Here is a 20321-nt window from a genome sequence, read left to right as displayed (position 1 = left end):
GACTGGATGATTTCAAATGATCTGCCTTCTAGCTCACAAATTCTTTCTTCTGCTTGGTTGAGTCTGCTGTTGAGCTTTCTATTGATTTCTTCATTGTAGTTATTCTTCAACTCTAGGATTTCTGTGGATTTTTTAAAATGTTTATTTATTTTGAGAGTGAGAGAGAGAGCACGAGTGTGGGAGGGGCAGAGAGAGAGGGAGAGAATCTCAAGCAGGCTCCATTCTGCCAGCACAGATCCTACGGTGGGGCACAATCCCACACTCTGTGAGATCATGACCTGTGCCAAAATCAGAGTCAGATGCTCAATTGACTGAGCCATTCAGGCAGTTTTTTTTTTTTTAATGGCTTTTTTTTTAATGGTTTCTGCTTCTTGTTGAACTTCTCCTTTTGTTCATGCATTGTTTTCCTAATTTCATTTAGTTGTTTATCTGTATTTTCTTGCAGCTCACAGAATTTTGTTAAGAGTGTTATTCTGATTTCTTTGTCAGACAGTTCATAGATCTCCATTTCTTTAGATTAGTTGTTGGAATTTCATTAGTTTCTTTTGGTCATGTCATGTTTCCTTGATTATTCATGATCCTTGTTGTCTTGTTTTTGGTGTCTGCACAGTTGGGGAAGTAGCCACCTCTTCCAGTCTTTTGAGACTGGCTTCAACAGGTAAAACCTTTCACCAGTTGGCCTATCCAGAGATTCTGAGTGGGCCATCTGGGGGTGCCCATAGATGGGCTTGCTATTGGAGTCCTTGGGTAGGCAGACCTGGTGCTTGGGTAGATAGTGGTGGACCTGGATCCTGAGTCTACAGGGATCCCCCTGGTCCTGGGGATCACTGGGGTGAGCAAGCATCTGGATCCAGGTGGACTAGTAATACTTGTCCAATGAATGATTTGCAGACTGTTGATCTTCAATAGTAGTGCAAATGTAGGAATACAAGATGATCTGTTGGATGAGGAAGAAAATCAGTAGAACTTCTAATTATATTTATTCCTTACCTCATTTCTATTAGTTTCCATTTTGTGAATGTTCTGTAATATACTGAACGTTGCATACGGTAGTATGTGCACGTACATAAACTATAAATAAATACACACATTTGTGGGGGTGCAGGCCCAATATGTATACTGTTGAAGTAAATGTTCACATGACTGTATGGGACCATTACTCTAAACCACTGCCTTCTGCTTTCTCTTCAAAAAGAATATAGCTGATTAACTTATGGCTTTCTTAATTACGAGCAGACCTGAAGATGTGTTTTTGCCACCTTGATAGAACTGTATTTTCTAAAACAGTATCATCTACCAGGGATAGTGATTTTAGAAACTTTATCTATTATCATGGGTCTCACTCCCTGAGAGTAAATTGGAAAGGGTAAAATAGAGAATGTATTTTCTGTGCCTTATGAAGTTAACTAGTTGTTATTATAGACACAATGAGAATTAATTCTGTTCTCTGACCACCTGAGAATAACATTTTTAAGGTAAGGAATTGCCTATTCATTGAGACATAAGTCAGTAAATGGAGTCGACTAATGATAGACCAGGGAACAATCAGATAAAATGTAGTAAATTATGTTCTGTCATATTGTAATTCTTAATAACTCAGCTGTCACTCTAGACATTTTTGCATCTTTATCTGGATAACGGAAAGAAATAAAATGTAGGCTATTACAGACGAGGTAAAAATCCTAGGATGTGGGTGGAAGAAAAGACTTTATAAAGTAGACTCTTAAATGGGGTGCTGACAGGTGAGTGAGAGTTCACCAAGGTGACAAGGGGAGAGATGGAAGAGAACATTTCAGAGGGAGCCAAATGCACAGACACAGATGGAAGGTCACTGAGGAATGGAAGGGGGTGTGGCATGGCTGTGGCTCAGTGTGTTCGGAAGAGAGTACAGGAAGGGGAGGTCAAAGAGAAGCTACCAGATAACATGGTCGTTAGGAGTTAGACAAGCCTGGGATCACGTTTCTGCTCAGCCTCCTACTAGTTCTGTGATCATAAGCAAGTACCTCTGTAATATTCATAATTCCCTATCTGTAAGTGTGTAATAACAACACTAGCACCTACCTCCAAGTGCTATTGTGAATTTAAAATAAGAATCCATTTGAAATGCTCAGATTGGCACTGATCACGTGATCTCATTTAAGGTCTCGGGGATATTGCCATTGTTATACCAATAACAACTTACACCCCCCCCCCCCCCCACACACACACACACTAATGACAACTGTAAGATTATGCGATGGCTTATATACCACATCAAAGAATTCAGGCTTTATCTTTCAGGTCAGTATTCCTAAAATGGGATCCGTTTGTCTGTAAAACAAATGGTCTTCAAGTTGTTAGACAGCTTCTGTGACATAGGCAATGGGAAAATAGGTGCTTAAGAATTGTATACATTTGAAAAGGAAGAAAAATTATCAAGTACCATTATTCTCCTAATAATGGTCCAAGGATGCAGATGGCTCACAATGGTCAGACTCTTAACAAGGTGTAGTTGAAATTCAGTCAGTAGGATACATAGTTTATTTTAGCTATATCACGTGCATGTTATTGTTTATGGGTGTAAAATTTGCATTTTTTGTTGTTACTCTTATGTTTTGTTATGGTTCTGATGAACAAAAATAGATTAATGACTATAAAGTGGTTCGTTGAAGTGTAAAAGCAAAGACAAAAATAGTAATACAAACACGGCAAGTCAGAAGCATAATTAGGGAACAGGACTTCAGGATCTGTTGGGACAAGAGCATCTGTGAATGTGATGATTTCATCCAAGATGCTGAAAGGCAACGTGTGAATGGGAAGTGTGGCTATGAATATCTAAAAACTGGATTTTTTTGAGGAAGGGATTTATCCCTCTCTTCTCTCTAATGTACACTTTATTAGAAAACTCTGTCCGAGAGCTTCATGACGCCTTCAGAGATTTCATGTCATTTCCAAAGTAGAATAACATAGCTGGTTCACCAGTAGATTTTCCTGGACTAAGTACAAAATGTTTTGTGATATGAGATTAATTTTATTTCTAAATGTAAAGAGGCTAAACAACAGCAACAACAGATACAAGCACTGCTGTGGTCAGCATTCTTATAAAACCAGCCTCGGGACTCCTGGGTGGCTCAGTCGGTTACACATTTGACTCTTGATTTTGGCTGAGGTCATGATCTCACAGTTCGGGGGATTGAGCCCCAAGTTGGGCTCTGCGCTGACAGTGCAGAGCCTGCTTGGGATTCTCTCTCTCTGCCCTTCTGCTGCTGCTCTCTCTCTCTCTCTCTCTCTCTCTCTCAAAATAAATAAGTAAGCCAGCCTCAAATTCAGCACAAATGCTAGGAGAAAAGCAAAGGTAGCCATAAGCAAACCTAATGACAGGGTTGTATGCTGCATAACACAAGTGGCATACAAATATGGTGGAACTATTATTTATCATGGTGATATTTTGTTTTACAGCTGAGTCTGAAACACTAGTAGGGAAGGTCTGAATCAGCTCTTTGCATCCCGGTGGTACATATATAAAAGAGAAAGACACACTTGGTATTTTTGACTTCTCTTAATCAGTTAACTTAATATTTTTGTGAGACACGGTGCAGATTAGAAGCATCTCTGAGGTAATGCTCATCATGGAGGACCAGCCATGTGTCCGGCTAAGAAAGGTTTGCTGTATCAGTATCTATCACTACAATAATGCAACACAATCTCACAGTCACTTAAACACTGAGAATGTATTGATCTCACGAGTCTGTAGGCCAACAGGTGGTTCTCCCATCTCAGCTAGGTTCACCCCAGTGTCATCGATAAGATGTGGGCAGGGTCAGCTACATAATTTGTGGAGCTCAGTGCAAAATAAAAATGCAGGGCCCCTTAATGAAAAATTACTAAGAATTTAGAGACAGTGACAGCAAAACATTAAACCAAGCATGGGGCCTTCTTAACACAGAGCCCCTTTGTGACTACAAACGTCACATGACCCTGAAACCAGCCTGGGCTGTGGGTCATGTGGGCAGTTCTGTTGCTGCTGGCTGGGTTTTTTCATATGTCCAGGTATCAGCTTGGCTAGTCTGGGATAGACTTATCTGGGACAACTGGGGTAGCTCTACACCATGCGTCCCATCCTTCAGCAGGCTAGCCCAGGCGTGTTCTTATGGCAAAGGCAGAGGAGCAAGAACAAGCCAGCCCAAATATGCAAGCACTCATCAAGTCTCTACCTTGTCACAATCACTGACATCCCACGGGGCTGCAGCAGAGTCACATGGCCATCTCACAGATGAGGAGAGAGAATACTACAATATGATAGGAGGAGGAAGGGCATGGAACTGTGCCATTTTGACCATCAACCTCACTTGACTACTCAAAAATGGTTGTATCCAAGTGCTAAATGGCCCACCACTTTACTTACTAAGAACAGTTATGCATCCTGATCTTAATTAAGGGTTGAAGATGTCATGAAAATTGTTAGCACCATCAAATCTCAGTCACTGAGCATATGTCTTTCCTGTGTTTTTTGTGCAGATATGGGTGGCAGGTACCAAAACTACTTTTCCACACTGAAGCATGCTGGCGTCCCCGGGGAAGGTACTCATGTGAATAGTCAAAATGAAGGAGGAGATAAGATTTCTTTATAACACTGATGATCCCATGAAAGACCAGAAATCATAAATCTGGTCCTTGTTGTCGTTATCAGCATTGTGAAGAAATGTTATCTCTGATTTCAAGTGATATGTCAACACACTGTGGTCAGGAGCTTGAAAAGCTTGAATTTCTCCTTTCAGGCCCAACATAATAGGATATAATGTGCTGAGGATATTCAGTGCTGAGGATAAGGTATCAGGAAATTGAACTTTGAGGCAGGAGGCTTCGCAGGCAAGCATTGACAACACTTGATTTTCTTCATTCTCTGGAGAAAGAAATCAATGATGTATTATTTAATAACCATACACAATGCTAGGAATCACAGAGGGATTCTTTGCAAGAGCTGAATCCAAACAAAAAACAAAAAGCAGTTCATTTGCAACTATCACCCCAGTGAAGCCATCCAACCTTTGAAGGGGATCCGTTCTTAGACTTAGCGGGTCATGAAAGTGGTCTTTAATGAGAAACGTCACCGCTGTTTCTAAGTATATGTCCCATCTGACTTCATAAAATCCCATCTCTCAGGGCCACTAAACATTTTCTGCTTTAACCAGTAGCCCATAATTCTTAGTTAGTGCTTTCTCATTTAGTGCAACAAAAATAAGTTGCATCTGTGATTAATCCAGATATATATTTATTTTAATTATATACTTTAAATCGACTACAAACAACAGTCTCCCTTTTACTGATCTGATATTTCTCACCACTCTGCTTTTGCAATTTTTAACTCTTTCTTCCTCAGTTCAGGATCTGAGTATATTCAAAGACTTCTAGCAGTAGCTCTATCCAAACTCTTGCTACTTGTTATCCAAAATTCAGGTACCAAGTATGTGCAAATCCTCCTGGATCCTTTGCTATATGAAACTTGTTTTCTAAACTCAAACTTAGGAGATAAATACAATTGGACAGCAAGGGATACTTGAATATTATTAATTTTAAGTTATTATATCTTAATTTTATTATTTAAAAAACTGATGGATGTTTACTTAAAAGGGGAAGTTTGCAAATGCTCCAGACAGCCAGTAAGTTGTTATTAGATACTGAAAATTTAAGAGACACTACTTTGCTTTAGGTGATGGGGGGTAGGTTAGGGCATTGAAAGATGCAAAGATTTTAAACAGAGGGTAAAATAGAGGCAAATTTGCATTTTCAGAAGATTACCCAAGTAATATAGTGCTAGGTTTGGAAGGTGGTGCATAAACCTTGATGCTGGCAGACTTTAACTTAGTCTAATCTTTCCACAAATATCTGAGTACCTAAGGAGTACCAGTAACAAAGTTCAGATTTGGGGACACAGAAACGTAAAACTGAGATGGGGCCTCTTGTCATGGATCCAGCCTCGTGGAAGAGATATGTATTCAAACAAATTAGCCAAATGGTTAAAATGCAGTTGTGTTAAGCACTGGTGAAGACTCAGGAGTGGACCTGAGATGTGGTATGGACATGGAATGGACATACTTAGAGAAAGATTAACACAGAGGTGAGAGAGGAAGGAATTAAAAGATGATCCCAGGGGGCGCCTGGGTGGCTTGGTCGGTTGGGTGTCCGACTTCGGCTCAGGTCATGATCTCACGGCCCATGAGTTCGAGCCCCACATCGGGCTCTGTGCTGACCGCTCAGAGCCTGCAGCCTGTTTCAGATTCTGTGTCTCCCTCTCTCTCTGCCCCTCCCCTGTTCATGCTCTGTCTCTCTCTGTCTCAAAAATAAATAAATGAAAAAAAATTAAAAAAAAAAATAGAAGATGATTCCAGGTCCCCGGTTCAGAGGACGGGGTTATTAATAAAGAAAAGGTAGGGGCACCTGGGTGGCTCAGTCAGTTGAGTGTCCAACTCTTGATTTCAGCTCACGTCATAATCTCACGGTTTGTGAGATCAAACCCTGGGTCGGGCTCTCTTTTTCACAGCATGGAGCCTGCTTGGGATTCTCTCTCTCCCTTTTTCTCTGCCCCTCCCTCCCTCACTCACTTCTCTCATAAATAAACAATTAAAAAAAAAGATTGTCTCTCTCCCTCTGCCCCTCCCCCACTTACAAACGCATGTGCGTGCTCTCTCTAAAATAAAAAAATTTTTTTGGATTAAAAAAATAAAATTAAAAAAAAGACAGAAGGGGGCGCCTGGGTGGCTCAGTTGGTTAAGCATCAGACTTCCACTCAGGTCATGATCTCGTGGTTCTTGGGTTTGAGCCCCATGTCGGGCTCTGTGCTGACAGCTCAGAGCCTGGAGCCTGCTTCGAATTCTGTGTCTCCCTCTCTCTCTGCCCCTCCCCTTCTCACATTCTCTCTCTCTCTCTCTCAAAAATAAATAAACATTAAACATTTTTTTTTTTAAAGAGAGAAGGAATTCAAGAGCAGTAATTTCTCCTGCAAGTTTGTGGTCTTTTGATAATTAAGTTTTGCACATGATGAATTTGAGCTGCCTTTCAAATATGTAGAATAATTGTCCAGAGTGTGTATATAAATGTGGAGAGAGAAATCTGAACTGCAGATACATATTTGGTGATGTAGGATGGACTAGTTGCCGTGGATATTGACTCAGCTTGTCCAGTGCTCTTTCTCCAGCCACAGCCAAGGCCACAGGCAACTCTTTCATTAGGACATGATATTTTTTTCAATCAGTTTCCATCTCTTAACCTCCTACTTTGAACCTATCCACTTTGGTTTAGTTTATATTTGTTTTCTAACGTTTTAACTCTGTATTTCCATCATGGAAAAGTTTTTTGTTTTTTGTTTTCATTTTGAATGCCCCGCTTCCATTCACTCTAACAGTTTTTGGGTTTTGCTTGTGGTTCCACCTTTTCCCCCATACTCTCATCCCACGTAGTTCCAGTGGTATTGACTCCACCCCATACCTGTGCAGTAGATGGTCAGTCAAAGTCTCCTGGTCATAGTGACCTGCTCAAGGGTAAGTGATTGGCACATGATCACTTTAGGGGGAAAAAAAAAGAGGGAGAGAGAAATGCCATGACACTTTTGAGATTTCCAGCACAAACTCAAGAGTTTTCCCTCTGAATCCAAATGTAAAAGAATATAGGGACAGTATTTCTACAGCAATCTTATGACCACAAGGAATTTGAGAACCAAACCAATACTGATAGGACACCTGAGAAATGAAGAAAATGTGGACGTTGGTGATCTTGTCTAGGTTCTGCCTTTTAATTGGGGAATTTAACCCATTAACAATGATTGTGATTAATGTTTCCTCCTGTTGAGTGTGTTTATTTTTATTTCTATTCTTCTAGTGCAGAAGTTCTCGGATACATATGTCTGACTCCATCCCAGAGATTCTAATTTATTTGGTCTGGGGTGTGTTCTAGGCATCAGTATCTTTTAACTCCTCCTCTCTGCCCCCCACCACCAAGTCCTTATTTAATGCTCAGCTGGGTTTGAAGACTAAAAATCTAGTAGTCATTCTTGCTTTTTGTTTGTTTTTTAAATGTTTTATTATAAAATGCCACAAGTAGAGAAATATAATACACACTGGAAAAAAGAACATAAAGCAAACAAAACTTAAGATTTTTACATTGAGAAATGGAATATTACCAATACCCCAGGAGCCTCCTGGATGAACCATCCCAATTTACCTTAAATCTCCTTAAATAGATATCTTCCTGGCAATATCTAAACTTACACTGCACCTGGGCCTCTCCTGGAACAATTCAAGCTATAATATACCTTCAAACCTTTTCATCTTGACTCCAATGCTCAGATCTTATGAAGTTCTACTCATTTATTTATTCAGATGTATCCACAAGTTTTAATGGTTTTGGGTTTTGTTTTGTTTTGTTTTGTTTTGTTTTTTGGATACCATGTTTCTTATATCCACCATTTATTTTCTCTAGACTTTGCCATGTTGGAAGCTGGAGTCCAAATGAGAATCCCTGTTCTTACTTCAGGAGCTAATTTTGGAGATTCTAAGAGACAGGGGGGTACACCTACTGCTAGACCAGGTTGCTTATATTCTATCCTTTGTGGTAACTCAATATTATCTTGGACACTGTTCGTCTTATTCTGCAGCCTCTGTGGTTACTCTGAAGTGTCCTACCCTGGAGAGCTACCCACATGGCTGTCGGGGGCAGTCTTTGGGAACAACCTTTCCTCTTCCTCCCCAACCTTGGCCCCTGTTGTTGTGGAGGCCTCATTAAGAAGGGCTGTGCTTCCCCAATCAGGTCAACCTTCAAATTCAGTGCCTTCCCAGGGAGAAGTATTTATTCTCTTGTTCAAAAAAAATAGTCTTGAGGTCTTTATCCCGGAAACTTTATCCTTCTGGAGCTGCCAGCCAGAAGGGGATGTCTGATCCAGCCAGACCAAATGTAGCCCTGTATTTAATTACCTCAAGGACTACCCTGGGGGACCTCTTTCATTCTTCTTGTTTGTTTCCTCTAATCTTGGATTTCCCCCAGGCTCCCTTGGGAAGAAGTGCCTTCCCTCCTGAGTGTTCAGTGTCAAGTTTCTCTACCCTGATTTTGCCATTGATTCGAACCCTTATGTTGTCTGTCTTACAAGAATTCGTCACCATTTCTGATTTACTGATAAGATTCTTTCTTGTTTTTTGGCAATTATATGCAAAATTTGCATGTGTATATAAATAGAAGATATATACAGTAGCCCAACCTTAACCACCGGGTGTATGTTCCGACACCCCCAGTGAATGCCTGAAACCCTGGATAGTACCAAACCCTGTATATACTATGATTTTTCCTACATATACTTACCTATGGTACAGTTTAACTTATAAATTAGGCCCAGGGAAGGGTGCTTGGGGGGCTCAGTCAGTTAAGTGTTCAAGTCTTGATTTTGGTTCAGGTGATGACCTTATAGTTGTGAGATTGAGCCCCACGTCAGGCTCTGCTCTGGGCAGGGAGTCTGCTTAGGATTCTCTCTTGCCCTGTCCCTCTGCCGCCACCCCCCCAAAATTTTTTTTTTAAATAAATAAGGCACAGTGAGTTTAAGAATTATAACAAAAATGGGCACCTGGGTGACTCAGTTGGTTAAGCATCCAACTTCAGCTCAGGTCATGATCTCACAGTTCGTGAGTTCAAGCCCCATATCAGGCTCTCTGCTGTTAGCACAGAGCCCTCTTTGATCCTCTGTCCCTCTCTCTGCCCCTCCCGTGCTCTCTCTCTCAAAAATAAATAAACATTAAAAAATGTTTTTGAATAAAAAAATTAAAAAAAAGAATAACAAATAATAGAACAATTATAACAATATACTGTAATAAAAGTTATGCAAATGTGGTCTCTCTTAAAATATCTCATTGTCCAGTATCTACCCTTCTTGAGATGATGGGAGATGATAAAATGCCCACATGATGAGATGATGCGAGGTGTATAATGTAGGCATGTGATGCAACATTAGGCTATTACTGACCTTCTGATGATAAGTTGGAAGGAGGGTCATCTGATTCTGGGCTGTGGTTGACCCCGAGGTTAGCTAAAACAGTAGAGAGAAAAACCACAGATAATGAGGGACTGTGTTTTTCTATCATTTTAGTGGAATTTCAGAACATGGGCTGTGGATACCTGTGCTGAGGAAGTAGGGAGACTGGCGTAAGATGGCATCTCACAGGGAACAGCGATATTTTTTGCATCTAAATTTGGACCTTACTGCAAACAAGAGTATACTTACAGTTATCTGTGTTTTAACGAATGCTCGATTTGTTAAAGTTACAGATTTAAAAACCTAGTTTTCCCTAAGTCTTTAACACACAACCTACAGATCATGTTATTGTGTTTATAAGTCTAGCTATCTCTTATGTAAAGTTAACCACTGACAGGTTTTTATTTGTTCTTAGATCAATGCTAAATTAGCTTGTAAATTTGACATAGTAAATTCTCCTAAATATTTAACATCATTTACAAAGTTGATTAATAACATTCCCTCATCATTGGCATTTTTAACCACAATTACAAATTTGATTCTCTTCAGTGCTTCAAATGTCTGACAAGGCAGGATTATAAATGTAACAAACAGAATTGTTAAGCACTGAACACTATTTACAAATCTATTAAGTCTGAAATTATTTACTAATCCAGAGGTTTCTACACATTCCATTGCAATTCTAAATCAATCAAATTCTCTTAAGTATTTTTAATTAAAGTCACAAATCTTATATCAATCAAATTCTCTTACCCCAAATTTTAAGACATTTCACCTGGCAACGGAAAGCAGCGAGAGGAGAACCATGCACAAGTATGTTTACCGAGTTTGCTTGAAATTTATGTCCACAATTCTCCAGTAAGCCTCCAGCACTGCCCCTCTAATATTACATTTCCCCAGGGGTGCCTGGGTGGCTCACTTGGCTGGGCGTCTGACTTTGGCTCAGGTTGTGGTCTCAGGGTTCATGGGTTTGAGCCCCGCGTCAGGCTCTGTGCTGACAGCTCAGAGCCTGGAGCCTGCTTTGAATTCTGTGTCTCCTTCCCCCACTGCCCCTCCCCCACTTGAGCATTTTCTCTCTCTCTCTCTCTCTCTCTCTCTCTCTCTCTCTCTCTCTCACTTTCTCTCTCTCTTAAAAATAAACATTTAAAATTTTGTTTAAAAAATGCAACTAAGACCATTTTCTTTGGCTTCCCCTCTCCTTTCAGCTCTTACTCCATCATAGGAAAAGTTCTTTCAGAGCTCTGTCTACACTTGCTTTCTCCACCGCCTTACCTCACATTTTCCCATTCTGTCTTCACTGCCCAAGCTCCATGCTTTCGAGGTCCCCACTTGGACCACCCTCTGCCATACCCCTCCCAGACCTCATCCAAGGCACCTAGAACCCCAGAATTCCCCATTGATGTCCCCTGAACCAGTTCTCGGGGTCCCTGAGGTGCTGTTCCCCAGTTCCAAGGGATGTGGGGTACACACCTCCACACCTGAGAGATGGCTGTTTGCTGGGGTGCAGGGTTGGGGAAGCACGTGCAGGTGGAGCTTGGATGTTCAGCCTGGAGGCAGGGAAGAAAAAGGGGGAGAAGGCCGGGGGACCGCTTCTCTCTCCATCAATTCGTTCCGGGGAGAAGCTCAAGGAATCAGAGATTCTAAATTTGAACCTCGCCTTCCAATATATGATGACTATCTATGTGTCAAGGTAGGAAGATCATATTTTACTTAGCAATTTGCTCGATTGATAGTGCTTAAATATTTGGACATATGTTGTGTAGATCTTCAGTGGTACTTTTGACCCTAGTCCAGTCAAATTTTTCCAAGCAACAGCCACTGATGACCTTGTTTGCCAATCCAGTGGCCCAGTCTCCGCCCTCATGTTTCTCAACACATCAGGAGAATTTCACGAAATTAATCACTTTTTTTTGAGCAGGGAGACACCCCTGCTCCCTCTCAGATCTTTTCTTTGTTCCTCTTGCTCTCCCCACTTGCCCTAAATAGTGGAATGCCCCAGGGCTCAGGCCTCAGACCTCAGCGCTGCTCCACTTAAATCCTTTACTTCTGGTGTCCTAGGTCTTTGTGAATCCTGTCTACAAACTACACACTTGTAGTTTCCCACATCCATCTGCCTACTCACCATCTCTGCTTGGGTAGCGAAGAGGCACCACACATTTTACAGGTCCAAGCTAGAATTCTTGATGTCCCCTCCACATACATGTCCCAGTATCTTCCCACCATCTACCCTGCTGTGCTGTTCCAAACCCTAGAAATTCCTTAATTTCCCATTGCCGCGCATCCCACACCCAGTCGATCCGTAGTTCGGTTCTTTGGCCCCACTTTCAAAGCAGATCTCCCAAATACCCACTTCTCTCCATTAACACTGCACCATTCTCTTCCAAGGCAATATCATCTTCCACCTTAATGGCTCCTTAATGGGGGCCTCTCAACTGGCCCGCTTGCTTCCACTTGTACCCCCTCCTTGCTGCAGCCCTACCCCACCCCCGTGGGCTTTTAAAGCATAAAACACAGCACACTACACCCATGCTGGAAACCTTCCAATGGCTTCCCTTCACATTACAAACCAAATCCAGATCCATCCCCGAGGTTGTCAGACCCGGCACCTGCTTTGCTTTCCACCTCCAGTCCCCATCACTTGCTCGGTTCCAGCCATAGTGGTTGCCTTGCAGACTCTGGAGCATACCAGGCTCATTTCTGCCTCTCTGTTTCCTAGCATGGACTGCTTTGAATCTGCCTGATTTGCTCCTTCGTACGTTTTTGATCTCAGCTCAAATGCCTCCTCAGAGCAGTCTCAGATCTAAAGTATACCCCTTTCATGTCTGTCCCTTAACCAGGTTTCTTTTGTTCCCAGCGTCAGTCACTTTTTAAAAATCACATCATTGAAGGTTTTGTTTGTTTGTTTTCTGTGCTCTTCTGTGATTAGAGCTTATACTCTATTAAGGCAGGGACATCATCTGTCGTTTGATCACTATATGCCCAGTACCTAGAATAGCGTAATAATTCAATCAATACATTTCAAAATCAGTGCACGTTAAATATGTAAAATTCTCTCAAGGTGTTACGCACCTTACGTGCTATGTAGAATCCACAGATAATCACAAGGACTATAAACACTGCTGAACCGGGGGCACCTGGGTGGCTCAGGCGGTTGAGCGTCCAACTTCAGCTCAGGTAATCTCGTGGTTTGTGAGTTCGAGCCCCACATCAGGCTCTGCGCTGTCAGCCTGTAAGCACAGAGCCCACTTTGGATTCTCTGTCCCCCCCTTCTCCATCCCTCCCCTGCTCATGCTGTCGCTCTCAAAAATAAAAAAAAAAAGTTAAATAAAATAAACACTGCTGAACCTAACAAAAGTATTAACACCACAGGTTTAATTTATTTGTCCATCGTCTATATACCTGTTCACACACTTTGCCACATTTGTCAAGTTACTTCTCTGCCAAGAGAAGCACAACTACCATCTCAGGTCAGCTGGTTACAAATTCTGGAACTTCAGCTGGAGATTAGGGACTGCAATGAGGAAACTGGAAGATGGTTTTAGCCCCCACTTTAATGATCTTGACCTTGTCTCATAGTTAAGCTGTACCTGATGCTAGATATCAAGCCCATCTCTCTCACTTAGATTTTTTTTTAAGTTTATTTATTTTGAGAGAGAGAGAGAAAGAGAGCACAAGCCAGGGAGAGGCAGAGAGAGAGGGAGAGAGAGAGAATCCCAAGGAGCCTCCACGCTTTCAGCACAGAGCCAGACACGAGGCTTGATCTCATGTACTGTGACATCACGAATTGAGCCGAAATCAAGAGTCCAATGCTTTACTGACTGGGCTACCCAGCTGCCCCTCTCACTTAGAATTTAACAGAAAATTCACAACCTAAGCATCATTTATTTTTCACATTTAGCCAATTAAAAACATTTTTTTAATGTTTATTTATTTTTGAGAGAGACAGAGACAGAATGTGAGTGGGTGAGGGGCAGAGAGAGAGGGAAGCACAGAATCTGAAGCAGGCTCCGGGCTCTGAGCTGTCAGCACAGAGCCTGACGCGGGGCTGGAACCCATGAGCTGTGAGATCGTGACCTGAGCCGAAGTTGGACGCTCAACCGACTGAGCCACCCAGGGGCCCCTCACATTTAGCCAATTTTTTAAAAATCCTGTCCTCCATACAACTCTCTTTTTACATTTGTAAAGCTGGAATTCTGTAACTTTTTTGTTCATGTTTATCTATTTTTGAGAGAGAGCGCGCAAGCAGTGGAGGGCAGAGAGAGAGGGAGACACAGAATCTAAAGCAGACTCCAGGCTCTGAGCTGTCAGCAGAGAGCCCAACGCGGGGCTTGAACTTACGAACTACAAGATCATGACCTGAGCTGAAATCAAGAGTCAGACGCTTAACCAACTAAGCCACCCAGGCACCCCTGGAATTCTGTAACTCTTACCTAGGTTGTTCTTGTTTGTAGGATTCTGTGCCTTCTTTATGTCTTACTTTCTCAATTGCCTCACCACTAATCATCTCAGAGATATTCCCTTTGCTGACATTCGGGGGAAACCATTGCTCTTTGTGTACTTACTTTGTAAACTTCTAGAAATCTCTTAATTATTTCTGATCATTTTTGGATGATTCTCCTTGGTTTCATGCAAAGAAAGATAATTATTATTTCCTTATTTTCAGTAGCGGCACTTTGTTTCATCTCCATCTCCATGGTGGGTTTTTTTTTGTTTTGTTTTGTTTTTTTTGCTTGTTTTTACTTGAGCTTTCCAGAAAAATGTCAACTGATAGTGGTAGCTTACATCCTGGTTTAGTTTCCGACTTTGAAGAGACAACCCTGGTGTTTTAAGTGTGATGTTGACTGTGGATCTGAGAGTCTTTTATCATTTCTTCTTTAATTCATTACATATTTATTGGTCCCCATCCAAGTACATTGGATTTGGCAATATGTAGGGCACTGACCGCCTTGGGGAAAAGCAGTTTCCGTGGCGTGGTGCCAGCAAGAGCCAGATTGCAGTGGTTTGCAGAGAGGCGTATGATGGAAACCTTTTTCTTTAACGCGTGCCAAGGGTTTTCATCAGGAAAGGATGCTGAGTTCTTTTTAAATGTTTCTTCGGCATTTATTAGTGAAATGATGTCTTTTTTTTTTTCTTATTTGACCTCTTGGCATGATATAACATCTTAATATATTTTCATTCATTCAAGAAATATCTGGGTGCCTACTATAAGTGGGACATTCTTCTATTATTATAATACTAAATTTGTAATTTTTACAAAATCTTGTAGGGCTTTGTGATAACTTTAACATCTATTTGTAAATATTAAACAGCTTTTACAATACAAGGATAAATTACTCTTAGCTGTGGCATGTTATTCTTTAATTTTTTTCATTTTTAAATGTTTATTCATTTTTTTTTTTTTTCAATTTTTTTTTTTTCAACTTTTTATTTTTGGGACAGAGAGAGAGACAGAGCATGAACGGGGGCGGGGCAGAGAGAGAGGGAGACACAGAATCGGAAACAGGCTCCAGGCTCCGAGCCATCAGCCCAGAGCCTGACGCGGGGCTCGAACTCACGGACCGCGAGATCGTGACCTGGCTGAAGTCGGTCACTTAACCGACTGCGCCACCCAGGCGCCCCTCATTTTTTTTTTTTTGAGAGACAGAGAGTGGGGGGGGAGGGGAAGGACAGAGAAAGAGAGAGAGGGAGACACAGAATTCGAAGCAGGCTCCAGGCTCTGAGCTGCCAGCACAGAGCCCAACGCAGGGCTCGAACTCACGAACCGTGAGATCATGACCTGAGCTGAAGTCGGATGCTTAACCGACTGAGGCACCCCTGTTCTTTTTTTTTTTTTTTACGTGATTCTTTAATTTTTAGCTATTAAATCAAAGGATCTTATTATTAAGAATCCCCAAACTACAAAAGGATGTAAAACCAGGAAGTTCACGTCCGATTTCCCAATACCCCAAGGGATATTCCCAGTTGACGGCTATTTCTGGACCTTTTTTCATCTTTGATTCTAATAAACTTTTGAAATTCATGCGCAAGCATTTCTGTAGAATTTTCTGTAGGATTTTCACATCGGTATTCATGGTTGAGGTCCAGATGTCACAGTAAGAGAGCCAGGCCGGCTCCACATCAGGTTGGCCTCTCCTGCTAAATGACACTTTGTTGCAGTTCTTGCCCCATCTGTTCTGTCTGGGGACCATGGCATCCCCTCCGGCCCTGAGCATGCTGGGCACCGTGCGCAAGTAGCCGAGGTTCATTTATTCAAAAAGGATTCGTCGAACGCTTATCTGACGCCGTGGAACTTACATTCTAGGCAAGGGGCAAATAAGGAAAGAAACAAGTAAAATGTGTAGTATGTTAGATGGCGATAAGAGGTATGGAGAAAAAAATAGGCAAGGGGGGTGGGCGATGTTCCTGAGACAGAGGGCACCATCGTTATTACGGGAAGGAAGGGCCCGCGTGGGGAGGTGAGAGTATTGCTGTAAGAGAACTCTGACAGCAGTGAGATTGAACGATGTACAGCTAGCTACTCACCACAATATCCATAAATCTTGCAAATACCGTGTAGGGCGAAAGAAGCAGGGAGTATGACAGTGCGTTCCTGTATGTCTCCATCCAGACAGAGAACAATGCGGGCAACATGCATCTACCCTCTCCAAGCCAGGACGGCATTTCCCGCGGAGCAGAGAGGAAGACAGTGGGAATTCTGAAATTGTTCTGTTTCTTTAAAAAAAAAAAATTTTTTTTAACGTTCATTTATTTTTGAGAGACCACAAGCGAAGGAGGGGCAGAGAGAGGGAGGCAGAGGACCTGAAGCAGCGCTCCAACCCACGAACCGTGAGGACACAACCTGAGCCGAAATCAAGAGTCAGCCCCTGAAAAAAAAAAAAAAATGAGTCAGCCCCTGAACCAACTGAGCCACTCAGGTGCCCCTGGAATTGTTCTGTTTCTTGATCCGGGTGTTGTTTAACACTCGTGTGTTCGGTTTGTGAAAATTCATCAAACCGAACATTTGTAATGTGGGCGTTTCCTATGTGAATATGACACGTCCATAGTTTCATTACTTATTTTTTAAATTCAAAATTAGCTGCCTTACTGTAGATGGTGCAACCACCAGAGTGACCCTCCTTGAAATCTGTTGCCTTATTTTATTTCCCCAGTGCCTGGCACACATTGGAGGGATCAGTGTGTGTGTGTGTGTGTGTGTGTGTGTGTGTGTGTGTGTGTGAATATGGGCGTGGTTGAACAAATATATCTCTATAATCTCTAAAAGGTTTTGTCTTTAGTCTCCCCTTAAACTGATCACCTTGCGAAAACTGAAACAGTATCTACTTTTACCGTCCTTCCTGTGTTTTTAAAACAAAAATCACTTCTGCCCCCCTCCCTGCTTATATGAGAATCATAAATGCATTCAATGGACATTCAGACACTTTTTGCATTTAGAGTCAGGAGAGCAAGTAAAACCAGGACGAGAAATGTGTCCACCGGATTTGGCAACATGTCGGTTCTTGGTGGTGGAGGCAGTTTTACTCCTGGGGAGGCTGCAGATACCAGATTGCGGAGAAACGGGATGCGGAGAAGGGGAAAGAGACCATGAGGACAAGTGTTTTAAATTCCTTGACTCCAAAAGTTAGGAGAGAATTATGTGGGGTTGACAATTGTTTTTTTAGTGTTTGTGTGAGTGTTTCTCATCAAAGCTGAGAAAGACTAGCACGTACTCATGTGCTAAAGGGGGGCTAGATCGGTCGACAGGAATCATTTCGTTTGCTTAGTTCTGCATGCAATCTTTTCGTCATTCCTGTATTCTGTAACTGCTTGCCTAAGTACCTGTTGTGCCCATGGCAACAGGGCAGGGAATCAGCTAGACACAATCTCTGCCCCGTGCAGCTTACGGAGGTAGGGCAGCTGCAAGGTACGTAAAATGTGGGCAAGAAAGATTGTTGTGAGGACAACCTTGTCCTAGGCAGGAGTGTGGAAGGGTAGCACCAGGCAGGAATGAGATATGTTCCTTTTGGTCGTCGTCGTCGTTGTTGCTATAAGTCTTTGAAATCTAGGGTGTTATACTCCCAGCACCACTGGATAGAGGGTGGGGGGCTGAAGGCAGGTCATTCCTGGCACTTGGTGCCGTGAGAGACCTCAGAGACACAACTCAGCAGCCATCAGCCTTGGCGCACAAACCCAGCACTTGTGAAGGGTGAGTAGTGAGTCCCATAAATAAAACTATGTTGAGGGGAGCCTGGGTGGCTCAGTTGGTTAAGCGTCTGACTCTTGATTTTGGCTCAGGTCATGATCTCACGGTTTCATGGGTTCAAGCCCCATGTTGGGCTCCATGCACTGGCCTTATGGAGACTGGTTGGGATTTGCTCTCTTTCTCCCTCTCTTCCTCTCTCTGTGCTTCTTTCTCTCTCTCTCTCTCTCAAAATAAATAAACTTAAAAAAAAAAGACTACATAGAATTCTGTAGCAACACGCAGATCAGTAAGCCAGCGTAGAAGGTGAGGACTGCAGAGTTCCCACAGTTTCCCTTGAAAAAAATCTCTGAGGAAGAGGCCATACTGGAGACACCATGCTGTCAGGTTTTCTCTCAGCTTCGGTATACAGATTTTTGTTTCTTTAGTTGGACCTGAGTGGAAGTCATTGGTTTGCATTTAGGGGCTTTGTATTAAAGCTATTTAAGGGGTGCCTGGGTGGCTCGGTCGGTTAAGCGTCCGACTTCGGCTCAGGTCATGATCTTGTGGTCCAAGAGTTCGAGCCCCGCGTCGGGCTCTGTGCTGACAGCTCGGAGCTCGGAGCCCGGAGCCTGCTTCAGATTCTGTGTCTCCTTCTCTCTCTGCCCCTCTCTTGTTCATGCTCTGTCCCTCTCTGTCTCAAAAATAAATAAACGTTAAAAAAAATTTTTTTTAAATAAATAAATAAATAAATAAATAAATAAATAAATAAATAAATAAATAAATAAAATAAAAATAAAAAAATAAAGCTATTTGTATAATGGGAACCTCAACTTAATGGGAATCTCCCAGGATGGGAGGTTTACAAACTGAGACCAGTGGAGGCCATGGCAGGTCCACATTTCCTGCATCACGCTCAGTCCTCATGAAGTGATGAGTTTTTCCTTCTTGGGCTCTCTCTCCTTCTCTCTCTCTCTTTTTTTTTTTTTTAAGTTTTATTTATTTATTTTGAGATAGAGAGGGAGAGAGCAAGCAGGGAGGGGCAGAGAGACCCTGTCTCTCACTTTTTATTCAGAAGGTGGGTAATTAAAACCTCATTAAGTGTTGGGACACCTGGGTGACTCAATCAGTTAAGCATCAGACTCTGGCTCAGGTCATGATCTTGCAGTCTCTGAGTTCAAGCCCTGTGTCGGGCTCTGTGCTGATAGCTCAGAGCCTGGAACCTGCTTCGGATTCTGTGTCTCCCTCTCTCTCTCTGCCCTTGCCCCACTCACACTCTGTCTCTCTCTCTCTCAAAAATAAAAAAAAAAAACATTAAAAAATGAAAAAATTAAAACCCTCATCAAGTGTAGCTCTGGGGGCACCTGGGTGGCTCAGTTGATTGGGCGTCTCTTAATTTCAGCTCAGGTCATGATCTCGTGGTTCATGGGTTCAGGCCCCACATAGGGCTCTGTGCTAACAGCATGAAGCCTGCTTGGGATTCTCTCCCTCTCTCAAAATAAATAGATAAACTTAAAAAAAAAAGTGTAACTCTATTGTAGTCAAAAGATTTTGGATTATTATTTGTAATATTAATAAAAATGCAGTCAAACTGTCTTTGCCATCCTCCTGCATTCAGATAGGTTTTCTTGAGTGGGGAAGGAGGGGGTGAGATTAGTTAGCACCCAGGAGGTTTGCATATGGGTGCGCGTGTCTTAGGTAAATATACGTCGCTGGCTGTGTTTGGGAGGGAAAAATGATGAACAGCAGAGAATCACTAATATAATGCAACCCCTTCATTTCTCAGGTGTGAAAACTGAGGCCCAGAGAGGTGATGTGATTTGCCTAAAGTCATGCAACTAGTGGCAGAGCCAGGCCTAGAAGCCAGGTGTCCTGGCTCTCACGACATTCCGCTGCCCGAGGAATGGAACAGGTAGTATCACTCACGCTGGGGGCCGTGGGTCAGTCTGTCCAGCCCACTGCTGCCTGGGCTTCCAACGAAGGAAGAAGCCAGAGCAGGGCTGTGGTCGCTGAGTTGAGATGCAAGGAACATTTCCAGCCTCTGGGACGAATAAGTGACATCCCAAGCAATGCATTAGGACAGGGACTCAGGCGCAAGAGTGAAGGGAGATGCCCTCAGAACCGGGTACCGGTTGCAGGAGCCCAGGTAGAAGTTGGACCCTTCCTCAAACCTGA

General features: G+C 42.5%; 1 protein-coding gene across 7 annotated transcripts in view; it reads left to right on the top strand.

The window, feature by feature from the left end:
* Positions 1-20321, top strand: part of TNRC6A (trinucleotide repeat containing adaptor 6A) — a 205457-nt gene that overhangs the window by 22445 nt on the left and 162691 nt on the right. For 6 of the 7 annotated variants that reach the window (XR_007147878.1, XM_047839226.1, XM_047839222.1 and 3 more), the window contains exon 3: positions 19933-20058. Coding sequence is in view for 6 of the 7 variants with exons in the window: in XM_047839226.1 (XP_047695182.1) it covers positions 19979-20058 (80 nt within the window). In the remaining variant the exon portion in view is untranslated. Of the gene's footprint in view, positions 1-19932; positions 20059-20321 lie in introns of those variants that run through there. The other variant, XM_047839227.1, reaches the window with a different exon arrangement.

This window comes from Prionailurus viverrinus, chromosome E3 (assembly GCF_022837055.1).
Source record: "Prionailurus viverrinus isolate Anna chromosome E3, UM_Priviv_1.0, whole genome shotgun sequence".
In the NCBI taxonomy this organism is placed as follows: Eukaryota; Metazoa; Chordata; class Mammalia; order Carnivora; family Felidae; genus Prionailurus; species Prionailurus viverrinus.
Note: the sequence above shows the minus strand (reverse complement) of the source record. Positions and strands in the feature narration are given on the sequence as shown.